Genomic DNA, 15,956 nt, shown 5'->3' with positions numbered 1-15,956 from the left:
TGGATACAACATCTCCCCTCTTTTCCCTTTTCCTACTTATAGAATTTGATCCATGTGACACTTAGGCCTATGAGAACATGCCTTCCATATCCAACTCCTCGTTTTGTTTGGTTTTAGTTTATTTACAAAAATCATCATGATGTTCATAATCATAGCTGTTTGGTGCTCACTGCTCCCTCTTAGTGGTACCCCCAGTCTTTCCAGACTTTCCTCCAGTCCAGTTCAGAGAAAGACCATTATCCTCTCCTGACAGCCACCACTTCCCTCTTTAGCCCACTAATGATTGTATGCAAATATCAGCTATTCTCGGAAATGACTAAAGCTGCTCCCTTGTTTACAATGTCTTGATGACATAGGGCTCCTGAGTGGCTCAGCGGTCTAAGGCACTGCATCTCAGTGAAAGAGTTGTCCCTACAGTCCCTGGTTCGAATCCAGGCTGTATCACATCCGGCTGTGATTGGGAGACCCATAGGGCTGCGCACAATTGGCCAAGCTTCGTCCGGGTTTGGCCGGGGTAGGCCGTCATTGTAAATAAGAATTTGTTCATAACTGACTCATCTAGTTAAATAAAGGAAAATAATATTCTGTTATGGTTAGATGGAACCCTTTTGTAAAGATCTTTATTGTCACGCCCTGGCCTTAGTTATCTTTGTTTTCTGTAATATTTTGGTTAGGTCAGGGTGTGACAGGGGGGGATGTTTGTCTGTATTTGTCTCGTCCTGGGTGGTTGTATGGTATAGCGGGTTTTGGTAGAGTATATGTGTTTGAGTGTAGGTGTCTAGGTATGTCTATTGTTGCCTGAATGGTTCTCAATCAGAGACAGCTGTCATTCATTGTCTCTGATTGGGAGCCATATTTAAGGCAGCCATAGGCATTAGGCTATTGTGGGTAATTGTCTATGTCTAAACGTTAGTAGCTTGTGTCTGCACTTTCGTTTTGTAGCTTCACGGTTGTTTTGTATAGTTTGTCAGTGTTCTTCGTTTCGTCTTCGCTAAAATAAAAGAAGATGTATTCACTTCACGCTGCGCCTTGGTCCACTCTCTCACCGAAAGACGATCGTGACAGAATTACCCACCAAACTCGGACCAAGCAGCGTGTTAAGCAGCAGCAGGAGCAGCGCATACAGGATTCTTGGACTTGGGAGGAGATACTGGAAGGTAAGGGACCTTGGGCACAACCGGGAGAATATCGCCTCCCTCGTGAAGAGCTGGAGGCAGCTAAAGCCGAGAGGAGGCGATATGAGGAGGCAGCACGGAAGCAAGGCTGGAAGCCCGCGAGTAAAACCCAAATATTTCTTGGGGGGGGGATACAAGGGAGTGTGGCGAAGTCAGGTAGGAGACCTGCGCCAACTCCCTATGCTTACCGTGGAGTGCGAGAGTACGGGCAGACACCGTGTTATGCGGAAGAGCGCATGGTGTCTCCTGTACGTGTGCATAGCCCGGTGCGGGTTATTCCACCTCCCCGCACTGGCAGGGCTAGATTGAGTATTGAGCCAGGTGCCATGAAGCCGGCTCAATGCGTCTGGTCTCCAGTGCGTCTCCTCGGGCCGGCATACATAGCACCAGCCTTACGCATGGTGTCCCCGGTTTGCCTACACAGCCCAGTGCGGGTTATTCCACCTCCCCGCACTGGTCGGGCTACGGGGAGCATACAACCAGGTAAGGTTGGGCAGGCTCAGTGTTCAAGGGAGCCAGTACGCCTGCATGGTCCGGGTATATCCGGCGCCACCTCCACGCCCCAGCCCAGTACAACCAGTGCCAACACCACGCACCAGGCTTCCAGTGTGTCTCCAGAGCCCTGTTCCTCCTCCACGCACTCGCCCTATGGTGCGTGTCTCCAGCCCGGCACCACGCACCAAGCCTCCTGTGCGTCTCCAGAGTCCTGTGCGTCCTGTTGCTGCTCCCCGCACTAGCCTTGAGGTACGTGTCCTTAGCCCGGTACCTCCAGTTCCGGTACCACGCACCAGGCCTACTGTGCGCCTCAGCCGGCCAGAGTCTGCCGTCTGCCCAGTGCCGCCTGCACTGTCCGTCTGCCCAGTGCCGCCTGCACTGTCCGTCTGTCCAGTGCCGCCTGCACTGTCCGTCTGCCCAGTGCCGCCTGCGCTGTCCGTCTGCCCAGTGCCGCCTGCGCTGTCCGTCTGCCCAGAGCCGCCTGCGCTATCCGTCTGTCCCGAGCCGTCAGAGCTGCCCGTCTGTCCCGAGCCGTCAGAGCTGCCCGTCTGTTCCGAGCCATCAGAGCTGCCCGTCAGAGCCGTCCGCCAGACAGGAGCAGCCAGAGCCGTCCGCCAGACAGGAGCAGCCAGAGCCGTCCGCCAGACAGGAGCAGCCAGAGCCGTCCGCCAGACAGGAGCAGCCAGAGCCGTCCGCCAGACAGGAGCAGCCAGAGCCGTCCGCCAGACAGGAGCAGCCAGAGCCGTCCGCCAGACAGGAGCAGCCAGAGCCGTCCGCCAGACAGGAGCAGCCAGAGCCGTCCGCCAGCCAGGATCTGCCAGAGCCGCCAGCCAGCCAGGATCTGCCAGAGCCGCCAGCCAGCCAGGATCTGCCAGAGCCGCCAGCCAGCCAGGATCTGCCAGAGCCGCCAGCCAGCCAGAATCTGCCAGAGCCGCCAGTCAGCCAGGATCTGCCAGAGCCGCCAGTCAGCCAGGATCTGCCAGAGCCGCCAGTCAGCCAGGATCTGCCAGAGCCACCAAAGCGGTTATTAACTATGGTGGAGTCGGGGCCATGTCCCGCACCCGAGCCGCCGCCATAGGACGGCCCACCCGGACCCTCCCCGTCTGTGTCAGGTTTTGCGGCCGGTGTCCGCACCTTTGGGGGGGGGGGGGGGGGGGTGGTACTGTCACGCCCTGGCCTTAGTTATCTTTGTTTTCTGTAATATTTTGGTTAGGTCAGGGTGTGACAGGGGGGATGTTTGTCTGTATTTGTCTTGTCTTGGGTGGTTGTATGGTATAGGGGGTTTTGGTAGAGTATATGTGTTTGAGTGTAGGTGTCTAGGTATGTCTATGGTTGCCTGAATGGTTCTCAATCAGAGACAGCTGTCATTCATTGTCTCTGATTGGGAGCCATATTTAAGGCAGCCATAGGCATTAGGCTATTGTGGGTAATTGTCTATGTCTAAACGTTAGTAGCTTGTGTCTGCACTTTCGTTTTGTAGCTTCACGGTCGTTTGTTGTTTTGTATAGTTTGTCAGTGTTCTTCGTTTCGTCTTCGCTAAAATAAAAGAAGATGTATTCACTTCACGCTGCGCCTTGGTCCACTCTCTCACCGAAAGACGATCGTGACATTTATACATTTTATGAAAATATTGTATGTTGTAAAAGCACATGTAGAACCTAATGACATTTTGTAAGATTGTATCAGATTATAGGATTATTTATTTTTGAGAGTGTGCAATACTCTTTTTATCTTGTGATGTAACATAGCATCACTAACTGACTTCGTCACATAACATCTGACCCGCAATAGCATCTGCTAAATATGTGTATGTGACCAATAACATTTGATTTGATTTGAAGTTCCCGTTCAAACTGTGAATGAGAGACTGATGAAGTGTGTACAGCCTGTGCAAAAAAACTAAGCAGAGCTCATGCCTTTCATGCCACTTTTTTCAAATCATCATTAGAGTCGCATCATGCAGACTTAGAATGTATTCAAAATCAAAACATATAGCCCAACATTTGTATCACAACAGGGTTGCACATTTTGGGGATAATTAGGAGGTGGAAACTTTCCGTGGGAATTAACGGGAATATATGGGAATTAATATTAATACCATTTAAATGTAGATGTTTTTTTGCATTGGATATATTTACCATGTCATATGGAGACAGAAACATAAACCTTTTACCTTATCATAAGTAGACATAATTACAAATTATTAAATCCTTCCAATAGAAACGTAAAAAACAATTTAGTTACGAATTGAACTTTAATTAAATAAGTTCACTCTTCACATGGGAGGATTTCACTGAACAACAAAAGAAAGGGAATATTGAATGATCCCCAATGATCCATCACATCTCCCAAAAACGTAAAATCTGTAAAATGATAGTCTAGAAACTAAACCTTTGGTTGTCTTCCTCTCAGGCTTCCATGTCTTCTCCCTGGACCTCCTCAATGTCCACCTCTTGAACATCAGACTCTGAGGCCTCATCTTCACTGTCACTTTCCAACCTTGTTGAGGATGGCTCGTTGTTAGGCTCAAAAACCCTCAGATTTGCATGAATGTCCACCAATTTTTCAACCCTTGTATTGGTCAGCCTGTTCCGTGCTTTGGTGTGTGTTCCCAAACAAGGACCAGTTAGTTGTGCTCTGAGGCGGCTGATGTTGTTGGGTTTTGGAGGATGATGGAGGCAACAGGGGAAAGTGCCTCAGATCCACAAAGTCCCTTCTACCAGGTGGCTGATGAGATATGTTGGCACTACTGCCATATTGCATCTCCATCCCAAAGCCCTTGCTTGGAAGTATACTTCGCCAGACTGCCAAGAACCTTTCCCTCATCCAGGCCAAAGTGGCGAGACACGGTAGTGATGAGACCACAGGCGTTGTTCATCTCTGCCCTAGACAGGATGCTCTTGCCAGCATACTTGGTGTCCAACATGTACGCTGCGGCTTTTATGGGTTTCTTCTTCACACTTAGTAATGTTTTTTTTTTTTATCAACAGTGAAGTGGGCAGGGCAGTACGGATTTCTTCTCTTACATCTGCAAGCAGAGTCTGAACATCAGACAGGATGGCATTGTCTCCCTCAATCCGTGCAATGGCTACTGCTATAGGTTTCAGGAGTTTCAGGCTGCTTACAACTCTCTCCCAAAATACATCATCCAGGAGGATCCTCTTGATGGGACTGTCCATATCGGCAGACTGTGATATGGCCATTTCTTGGAGAGACTCCTTCTCCTCCAGGAGACTGTCAAACATGATGACAACATCATCCCAACGGGTGTTGCTGGCAGCTTCAATGTGGTGCCCTTACTCTTCTCACTTTGCTTGGTGAGGTAGATTGCTGCTATAACTTGATGACCCTTCATATACCTAACCATTTCCTTGGCTCTCTTGTAGAGTGTATCCGTTGTTTTCAGTGCCATGATTCAATGCATGAGCAGCACAGCCAATGGGTGTGATGTGAGGGTAGGACTCCTCCACTTTAGACCAAGCAGCCTTCCTGTTCGCAGCATTGTCTGTCACCAGTGCAAATACCTTCTGTGGTCCAAGGTCGTTGATGACTGCCTTCAGCTCATCTGCAATGTAGAGACCGGTATGTCAGAATACTGGTTGAGGGGTGGAGATTATGTTGTTAATTATTCCTTGAACACGAACATTCAACCACCCACCACCCATCATAGATGATTGCAATACAGTCTGCTTTCTCTATGATTTGCTTGACTTTCACTTGAACTCTTGTTGAACTCTGCATCCAGCAAATGAGTAGATAAAGCATGTCTGGTTGGAGGGGTGTATGCTGGGCGAAGAACATTCAGAAATCTCTTTCAATACACATTGCCTGTGAGCATCAGAGGTGGTTGTTGCATACACAGCTCGAGCAAGACATTCATCAGCATTTCTCTGACTACTTTCCTCCATTGAGTCAAAAAAACTTTCATAAGGACCATAAGCTGTTGCTATCGATAAGGTGTCTGATTCATCATTTTCACCTCGAATAGAAGTAGAGGGACTTTTCTCAGAGGTTGTGAGTGCTGAGGGAACTTTATGCACTTGGCCAGATATTTCTGCATCTTTGTTGCATTCTTCACATATGATTTGGCACAGTATTTGCAAATATACACAGCTTTTCCTTCTACATTAGCTGCAGTGAAATGTCTCCACACATCAGATAGTGCCCGTGGCATTTTCCTGTAAAGATTAGGAAAAGAATGAGTAAAAAAACAACAAATATAATTCCATGTACAGATAAATAGTTAAGCAGTTTGATTAAACAACTCCTTTGTAAGATAAATGTTTTAAAATTATATATATATGGACACAGGTGAATTAACACTCCTCAGTTAGCAGGCTCAAGCAAGCGAAAACCCACATGATAGCAAAATCTAACTAGCAGAAATGGTTAAGTTAGAAAGGATTTAAACACACTTTGCCGTAGGCTACTATTTACAAGTTAACAAAAAAATCATCTATGTCATATAAAATATATTCACCCCACCCAGTATTGTAATCAAAACTTACCAGAAAGCATGTAGTCCTTGGGTCAGACAGTGTAGTAGTGTGGGCTCAATAGCATCTCATTAGTGTGCAAGATCTTGAGAATCAGCTGAACATGTGATGGAAGAATGCACTGTGCATGCATTGAATTGGGGATAGATTAACCAAAATATGCCACAAGACCTAGAATTGCCTTATGTGTATCCCACAAAAAAGTTTCACTGTCATAAGCTAACTTTTTTTATGAATTTAAGCAAAATTCCCTAAATTCCCGGGCTTAACATCCTATGGAAAATTTCTGTGAAAATTACCGGAAAGTTTCCGACCCTTTGCAACCCTAATCACAACTAAAGTTGCATAAATAACTCTAACTTAAACATATAGGAGGACCTTCTTTGTTAACCACTCAACACAGAATAACTGCATGTACGCACTCCCTCAAATAGTTTTGGAGAAAATATCCTTTCTGTTTTATTCAGCTATGTTCAATCGTATTCTTCATACTATAAAATAATATAAAATAATGCCACGGAATTCTAAGCAAATCTTGTCTGCTAAATTAACTAGTGTAGCCCACAGCTATATGGCATAGCCAGATCAGGGCCTAACCTAAGTCAACTCAGAGTATGCTATTCTGATCTTCTGAAATATCATTTATCTTTAGACCAGTCTAAAATAAATAATGGATGTATTGTGATGGTGTAGGTTATATAACATGGATTTATTAGACTTTTCAAAATGGAAATGTTTCAAAGGTCTGCATCAGTGGCTTGTAGGCTGTGTGTCGAAGCCCAGAGATGCTAAATATGTTAATTAACGGTCAATTACTGTAACGGTCGTCTTGTGGTGATTGAGCGGACCAAGGCGCAGCGGGTTGTGAATACATAATGAATTTATTTACAAACAGACGAAAAACGAAGAACACTTGAAATGATTACAAAATAACAAAACGAACGTAGACAGACCTGAACTATGAGAACTTACATATAACACAAAGAACGGACGAACAGGTACAGACTACAACAAACAAACGAACGAACGAACAAACGAAACAGTCCCGTGTAGTGCACAGACACAAACACGGAAGACAATCACCCACAAACAAACAGTGAGAACAGCCTACCTTAATATGGTTCTCAATCAGAGGAAACATCAAACACCTGCCTCTAATTGAGAACCATATCAGGCAACACATTAACCCCAACATAGAAACGCAACACATAGAATGCCCACCCCAACTCACGCCCTGACCAACTAAACACATACAAAACAACAGAAAACAGGTCAGGAACGTGACAATTACCGTGAGACCGACAGTTATTTGCCTGACAATCACCAGCTGAAAAATTTTCATGACCGCCACAGCCCTAGTCAGGTCAAGGGTCAAGGGAAGAACTGAAAGCGTGGAGAGTTCTGAGCCCTTTCTATTAGTTCTGAGCCCTTTCTGTATGGAAAGGACATCTGTATACATGTACTACATCTGTGATACATGACCTTCTATATACTGTATACTTTGTTTACTGTCTTGTGATCTCCTAATCATCTACTTAATTTTTGTTGTGCTCCCCAGTAGAACCTCCCCCCCCTGCCTATGACGCGCATGCTCCTGGTCCTAGCAACGCCTCTGGCTCCACCCATGTCAGCGCTCACACACAGGCTCCTCCCCCCAGCTCCTCTTCTCGCTACCATGATCGGCGCTCCCGACGACCGCACCGCAGCGGAGGGACCAGGGATGACCGCTACCGATCAGGTGAGCAACAACTTCTCTCCTTACATAAGTTTACATTTTAAATAGACACTTAAAGTCACCTGAGGAAATCCAGTCATAGTCAATAATGTTGAGTTTTTCATTCATGTTAGGTTTGATCTATTCTCTCAGTATTTGATTTAATTTCGATCAATATAACCAGTAATATAGTTTTGAAGCAGAATCTCGTAATCCCATAATTGTCTCAAATACCAATAAAAGGGCAGCACTGCTTTGCGCGTGTGTGTTGGAGTGTGAATACTGTCTGAGGTCATGCGTGTGTGTTGGAGTGTGAATACTGTCTGAGGTCATGCGTGTGTGTTGGAGTGTGAATACTGTCTGAGGTCATGCGTGTGTGTTGGAGTGTGAATACTGTCTGAGGTCATGCGTGTGTGTTGGAGTGTGAATACTGTCTGAGGTCATGCGTGTGTGTTGGAGTGTGAATACTGTCTGAGGTCATGCGTGTGTGTTGGAGTGTGAATACTGTCTGAGGTCATGCGTGTGTGTTGGAGTGTGAATACTGTCTGAGGTCATGTGTGTGTGTGTTGGAGTGTGAATACTGTCTGAGGTCATGTGTGTGTGTTGGAGTGTGAATACTGTCTGAGGTCATGTGTGTGTGTTGGAGTGTGAATACTGTCTGAGGTCATGCGTGTGTGTTGGAGTGTGAATACTGTCTGAGGTCATGCGTGTGTGTTGGAGTGTGAATACTGTCTGAGGTCATGTGTGTGTGTTGGAGTGTGAATACTGTCTGAGGTCATGTGTGTGTGTTGGAGTGTGAATACTGTCTGAGGTCATGTGTGTGTGTTGGAGTGTGAATACTGTCTGAGGTCATGTGTGTGTGTTGGAGTGTGAATACTGTCTGAGGTCATGTGTGTGTGTTGGAGTGTGAATACTGTCTGAGGTCATGTGTGTGTGTTGGAGTGTGAATACTGTCTGAGGTCATGTGTGTGTGTTGGAGTGTGAATACTGTCTGAGGTCATGTGTGTGTGTTGGAGTGTGAATACTGTCTGAGGTCATGTGTGTGTGTTGGAGTGTGAATACTGTCTGAGGTCATGTGTGTGTGTCCTGTTGGGTTGTGGAGAAAGAAAAGTAGTCCCTATACTTCTTACAGTGTTCAGCAGCCCCTCTACAGGGGAGCCCAGGAGTCCAGATCCCTCACATTGTGAGCTGGGCTGTGGAGAGAGCAGGGGGAATACTAAACAGGATAGATGAACTCAGAACCATATAATTCTATTGTAGATTCTAAAGATTGCAGGGAAGGATCTCTCTCTCTCTCTCTCTTGCTCTCTCTTCCTCTCTCTCTGTCTCTCTCACTCTCTCCTTCTGTTACTAGAGGTGCACACAGTGTAAATGTATCCTCCCTCTAGGCAGCTTCATGCTCTACCGATTCTCTCAGCTTCCACTTCCCTCTCCTCCCTTCCCTGTCTGGACAGCCTCTGCATCAGACTGGTCTCGCCTCTCACGTGAGACACACACACACACACACACACACACACTAAATCAATGCCAGTCTGATGTGCCGGAGGGGCTGAAGGACTACCATTGTGTGTGATCTATTGGATCCTATAGGACGGCTGACCAGATAGAGAGAACTGCATGAACGTTTTCTTCAAGTTCCATTTGATATCTGAAGGGATCTCTGGGGATCTTGCTGGAAGTCCGACTGGATTTGGGGCAAAGCGAAGAAGGATTGGGAAAGGGAGTGATAGCTGGTAGTCAGGTGGAAACAAATAGGATGCAGGGATAATGGAGAAGGACTTTGAAGATTATTGAGGGAAAACACTGTTTTATTACTGGATAACAGAGGAATATCACAGAGAAATGGAGCGGGACTGAGAGGGAATAAGAGAGATAGAGAGGAGGGATAGTGAGGGATCAGGGAGAAGCAAGTCTGGGTGGTTTAGTCCTCCTTATGATGAACCTGCTGACACCTCAGTCTCATTGGGGGGGGGGGGGGGGGGGGGGGGTGGAGGAGAGGTACAGAGAAAGGAAGACAGCGAGGGTGTGGGCAAGAGGATGGAGAGATGTAGAATTAGCTGTCAGCAATATTATTGATGTTTAGATCCAGAAGGGCTTGTCTTGTGTGCACGTGTATGTAGCCTATATGCATTTACATGGGTGTGTGGAAGGTAGCAGCCAGTGTGTGTGTGTTGCTAGACTGAGGTGCTTCTAGTGTGTATGTGTGTAGTCTCTGCTATTCATTTGTTAGTTGCCGTGTGGGGCCGGATAGGTGGAGGAGAGACGCCTTACAATGTTAACATTTTAACACCCGGCAACCTCACCTATATCCACGGAGACGCCTCTCAGACATATGTGATGGTCATTCTCTCATGTTTCTATGGTGATGAATGATTGGGCATACAGGAAGAATGGAAACAGAATAGCAGTCTAAATTTAGAAGAATCAAATGTTATCTTGTGACATTCTATGGTGTTGGTTAAGCAATGTGTTGTTTTTGATGATGGTTTATGTAGATTCTCTTCCATGTAGCTATGTATTTTGATTGTATCTCTCATGAAGAAATGTATCTGTGGGTGCCTGTGTGTCTTCTGCACGAGTCCTCCCTCTCTCTCTCTGTGTGTGTGTGTGTGTGTGTGTGTGTGTGTGTGTGTGTGTGTGTGTGTGTGTGTGTGTGTGTGTGTGTGTGTGTGTGTGTGTGTGTGTGTGTGTGTGTGTGTGTGTGTGTTGGGTGGGTGGGTGTGTGTGTGTGTGTGTGTGTGCGTGCGGGGGGGGGTGTTGGTTGGGTGGTTGGGTGGGTGGGTGCGTGCGGGGGGGGGTGTTGGTTGGGTGGTTGGGTGGGTGGGTGCGTGCGTGCTTGCGTACATGACTGCGTGCCTGTGTGTGTGGTGGGTGCTCTCATGTGTGTATGTACAGTGCCTTCAGAAAGTATTCACACCCCTGATTTTTTCCACGTTTTGTTGTTACAAAGTGCAATTAAAAATGATTTTAATTGTAATTTTTTGTCAATGATGTACACAAAATACACTGTAATGTCAAAGTGAAAGAAAAATGTGAACATTTATAAAAAATCGATGGAAAATAAAACATGAATATATTTTGATTCGATAAGTATTCCAAAACGTCAAGGGGTGTGCTGTGAATACTTTCTAAAGGTAAGGGATGGGTGAGGATGGTAATAGACCCTCTCTCCAGCACACAAACACTGGTTTCCTGTTACAGCAGGACCTAACTCTCTTCTCCTCTGATGGTTAAAAGTCAAACGTCACTTCAGCTTTTACTGTTTTGACAGAACACTGATTGTCTTTATGCATCAATATCTATGGAATAACGATTATTGAAAGGTCTCCGTCATTGGCAGTTTCACTTAGATTTCAGAAGAAATCTGTAAAACTCAACTTTATCTGTGGGTGTTCTCATGTTCAAGTTCTTCCTCTCCATCCCTATCTGAGCATCCAAATTCTAAAGGGTAATTTCTTCCTCTTGCCTTCTTCTCCTCTCTCTCTCTCTCTCTCTCTCTCTTGTTGCCTCAGATATCCACACAGAGACGGTGCAGGCTGCATTGGCCAAACACAAAGAGGAGAAGATGGCACTGCCCATGCCCACCAAACGCCGCTCCACCTACGTCCAGTCGCCCGTCATCAACTGTACCCCACCAGGTAGCGTAGGACTGACCCCTTCAAATCAGCCTGACTGCTTCTATTTCCTCAGGAACAGCCTACGTAAGCTTTATTGTTAGTACTGTAGAGTTTAATCCTAATGTCACACGCTCTCTTTCTAATTCTCTCCATCTCTCTTACGCTTTCTCCTATCTCAGACTCGTCGTCAGGTTCAGAGAATGAGGGTGCTCTGCTGAGGCAGTCGTCAGTGGGAGCCGATTTGGAGGCTCTGGACACTCCCTCTCTGCTGCAGCCCCCCAGTCTGCAGAGCCCTGACTCCTGGATCAACCACTCTGTCCAAGGCTCGTCCACCTCCTCCTCTGCCTCCTCCACCTTGTCCCATGGAGAGGGCAAGCCCCAGCCTCAACCATCCCAGCCCCAAGCCCAGCCCCAGTATCAGCCCCAGTATCAGCCCCAGTATCAGCCCCAATATCAGCCCCAATATCAGCCCCAGTACCAGCCACAACTACAGCCACAGCATCCAGTCATAGCTGACATGCTGGCTCACGCACGCATCGGTAAGATATGTCCTCATGATCACAACACTAGAACGCCATGACCTGTCACCCTATATTAGGTAAACTGAGCAGATAAAATCACCCTGCCTTCCTCCCAGGCCCTTCAGAGAACAGTGCCCCCCCAGATGTGACAACAGCGGCCCTCCAGGCCAGGGACTTCTCTCAGGTGGACCGGCCCAACAACCCTCCCGTGGTCCGGGGGATGAGCCGCGGACAGAGTCGCTCCGGCATGATGGAGACAGCCGACGGTAAGAATAGCATCTTTATTAAGGTCGTGTGTGTGTGTGTGTGTGTGTGTGTGTGTGTGTGTGTGTGTGTGTGTGTGTGTGTGTGTGTGTGTGTGTGTGTGTGTGATGGATCACGTAGGAGTACGGAAGGGTGTGTATGTGTGAGATTGTAAGTGTGTGTCCTCGTCGATTCATACAATTTTGCATTTCCATCGAAAATAACTTTTTTGAAGTAATAAGTATTTTTTCTTGAATAACATTTTGCTTTCCGACTGGCACCATATCATTAACCAAACCATGTTGCTTTCTTTTCTTCTGGTCTTTTTCCACCCTGTCACATGTTGTTTTGACTGGCAATAGGTAACAGAAGAGGTAACACATTCCCTATGAGAATATATACGTCTGTGTACTGTTTGTGCCTTTGTGACTTGTTCTTACCCTCTGTACCGTATGATTTTAGGGAGAATAGTAGATCTCTGAAACCAGAACCATCCTCTGAAACTGATGAATCCTCATGTGTTTTCCTGTTATGAATCCAATGATTCCTATTCCCTTCTACCTCACTCTGACCCTCCCAGTCCTGGTGTAGAGGGAGCCCTTTGTCTACTGGCTTTCATTCTAAAAAATGATTTAAGAATTGACCACCCCCAGGGGCCAGCTTGCAGTGGGAAATTATGATGTGGATTAAAAACTAGCAGACTGAGAGTGGAGAAATGTTCTGGCGAAATAAGGCAAGCCAGAGTTGTGTGTGAAATCAAGACTTTGTGTATCGGGGCAGGGAGAGTGTGTATGTGTGTTTGACAGTGTTTGTCGGACCACCCACCCCCCACCCTCCAGGTGTCCCGGTTAACAGCAGGGTGTCCACTAAGATTCAGCAGCTGCTCAACACCTTGAAGAGGCCCAAGAGGCCCCCCCTCAGTGAGTTCTTCATGGACGACCAGGAGGAAATTGTAGAGGGTGAGTCACCATTTATTCTTCAATCAGTAGATCTCTCTTAGCCTGGTCCCAGATCTGTTAGTGCAGTCTTGCCAACTCCAGTCAGCACAAACAGATCTGGGATCAGACTATATCTCTGTCAATGTCACCTACAATATTTTCATGTCCACCCCTCTGTACCAACCTCAAAGGTGCTCTTTGGTTAATACTGCTCCCCGTGTCTCCTCCTCCAGTGCCTCAGCCGGACCCCAACACCCCGCGGCCAGAGGGACATCAGATCATCCCAGTGAAGGGGGAGCCCCTGGGGGTGGTCAGTAACTGGCCCCCTGCCCTCCAGGCTGCCCTGGTTCGCTGGGGGGCCACACAGGGCAAGAGCCCCGCCCTCACCGCCTTGGACATCACTGGCAAACCCCTGTACACACTGACATACGGTAAAAACTTGGCCCACACACAAACCCCTGTACACACTGACGTACGGTAAGAAACTTGGCCCACACACAAACCCCTGTACACACTGATGTACGGTAAGAAACTTGGCCCACACACAAACCCCTGCACACACTGACATACGGTAAAAAACTTGGCCCACACACAAACCTCTGTACACACTGATGTACGGTAAGAAACTTGGCCCACACACAAACCCCTGCACACACTGACATACGGTAAAAAACTTGGCCCACACACAAACCCCTGTACACACTGACGTACGGTAAGAAACTTGGCCCACACACAAACCCCTGTACACACTGACGTACGGTAAGAAACTTGGCCCACACACAAACCCCTGTACACACTGACGTACGGTAAGAAACTTGGCCCACACACAAACCTCTGTACACACTGACGTACGGTAAGAAACTTGGCCCACACACAAACCCCTGTACACACTGACGTACGGTAAGAAACTTGGCCCACACACAAACCCCTGTACACACTGACGTACGGTACGTCACAGTCTTAACCCCCTCATGGTAATACGATTGCTTACATTTAAATAACTCTACTTACTCTATAGGGAGGTTCAAGGTCTGTCCCTGGATCATTTATTTCTTATATTATTTCAGGTTATTGTTGGTACTATACTGTAGACATGGTGTGGATAGAGTAATCAAAGTAATGGAGGGTTATGAGAGGAGGAGTATGAGATTGATTGTCCGAGTTTGCCACTGTTATTTACGATGCCCGCCCCCCCCTCTTTCCTCTCTCCTCCTCCCTCCTCCCCTTCTCCCTCCATCAGGAAAGCTGTGGAGCCGCAGTGTGAAGCTGGCCTACACCCTCCTCAATAAACTGGGGACCAAGAACGAGCAGGTCCTCAAGCCTGGGGACAGGGTGAGACACACCGACTCACACTACTTCTACTTCCCTCTGTGTCGTAATGATATAGCGTCAAAACAATCCCATAAATTAAAGCTGCAATATGTAACTTTTTGGGCAATCTGACCAAATTCACATAGACATTTTTGTTATAGATCTGTCATTCTCATTGAGCACATGTCTAAGAAGCGGTAGATATATTCTACGTGCACTATTTCTATGCTTCCCGTGCTTAAGTTTTTCATCTTTTAATTTCGGTTTTGTACACCAGCTTCAAACAGCTGAAAATACAATATTTTAGCTTATAGAAAATATATTTGATAATGGTTTAGATGGTACAATGATTCTCTACACTACAGAATACATGCTTGTTTTTTCACATAAACTGAAATGAGGCGAACTATTTGAATTTTAGCAACCAGGAAATGGCGGAGCGATTTCTGCATCGTGGACCTTTAAGGTCCATACATCAACTTAGTTTTTTTCTCTTTTTTTCCCCCTGTAGGTGGCTCTAGTGTACCCTAACAGTGACCCTGGGATGTTTTTGGTGGCCTTCTATGGCTGCCTGCTGGCTGAGGTCATCCCTGTCCCTATAGAGGTACCTCTGTCTCGCAAGGTAAGGGACATGCCATTGGAACTTATTCAAACTCACATTGACATGCTGTTACAGTGCCTTGCAAAAGTATTCATGCCCCTTGGCGTTTTTCCTATTTTGTTGCATTACAACCTGTAATTTAAATTGATTTTTATTTGGATTTCATGTAATGGACATACAAAAAAAAGTCCAAATTGGTGAAGTGAAATATTTTCTTTTTACTTGTTTCAAAAAATGGAAAAGTGGTGCGTGCATATGTATTTGCTATGAAGCCCCTAAATAAGATCTGGTGCAACCAATTACGGTCAGAAGTCACATGATTAGTTAAATAAATTCCACCTGTGTGCAATCTAAGTGTCACATGATCTGTAACATGATCTCAGTATATATACACCTGTTCTGAAAGGCCCCAGAGTCTGCAACGCCACTAATCAAGGGGCACCATGAAGACCAAGGAGCTCTCCAAACAGGTCAGGGACAAAGTTGTGGAGAAGTACAGATCAGTGTTAGGTTATAAAAAATATCAGAAACTTTGAACATCCACAGAGCACCATTAAATCCATTATTAAAATTAGAAAGAATATGGCACCACAACAAACCTGCAAAGAGAGGGCCGCCCACCAAAACTCACGGGCCAGGCAATGAGGGCATTAATCAAAGAGGCAACAAAAGATAACCCTGAAGGAGCTGCAAAGCTCCACAGCGGAGATCGGAGTATATGTCCATAGAACCACTTTAAGCCGTACACTCCACATAGCTGGGCTTTACGGAAGAGTCGACAGAAAAAAGCCATTGCTTAAAGAAAAAAATAAGCAAACACGTTTGGTGTCTGCCAAAAGGCATGT

The 15,956-nt window shown here is 46.5% G+C and overlaps 1 protein-coding gene across 8 annotated transcripts in view; it reads left to right on the top strand.

The window, feature by feature from the left end:
* LOC129815452 (disco-interacting protein 2 homolog B-A-like) overlaps window positions 1-15,956 on the top strand; it is an 84,123-nt gene that overhangs the window by 41,691 nt on the left and 26,476 nt on the right. For 3 of the 8 annotated variants that reach the window (XM_055869307.1, XM_055869304.1, XM_055869308.1), the window contains exons 3-10: window positions 7,725-7,904; window positions 11,393-11,518; window positions 11,677-12,036; window positions 12,135-12,284; window positions 13,101-13,220; window positions 13,433-13,630; window positions 14,440-14,531; window positions 15,022-15,132. In XM_055869307.1, coding sequence (XP_055725282.1) covers window positions 7,725-7,904; window positions 11,393-11,518; window positions 11,677-12,036; window positions 12,135-12,284; window positions 13,101-13,220; window positions 13,433-13,630; window positions 14,440-14,531; window positions 15,022-15,132 — 1,337 coding nt within the window. Of the gene's footprint in view, window positions 1-7,724; window positions 7,905-11,392; window positions 11,582-11,676; window positions 12,037-12,134; window positions 12,285-13,100; window positions 13,221-13,432; window positions 13,631-14,439; window positions 14,532-15,021; window positions 15,133-15,956 lie in introns of all 8 variants that reach the window. The other 5 variants (XM_055869303.1, XM_055869301.1, XM_055869306.1 and 2 more) reach the window with 3 other exon arrangements.

Source organism: Salvelinus fontinalis, chromosome 18 (assembly GCF_029448725.1).
Source record: "Salvelinus fontinalis isolate EN_2023a chromosome 18, ASM2944872v1, whole genome shotgun sequence".
NCBI lineage: Eukaryota > Metazoa > Chordata > Actinopteri > Salmoniformes > Salmonidae > Salvelinus > Salvelinus fontinalis.
This window is presented reverse-complemented; position numbering and strand designations above follow the sequence as displayed.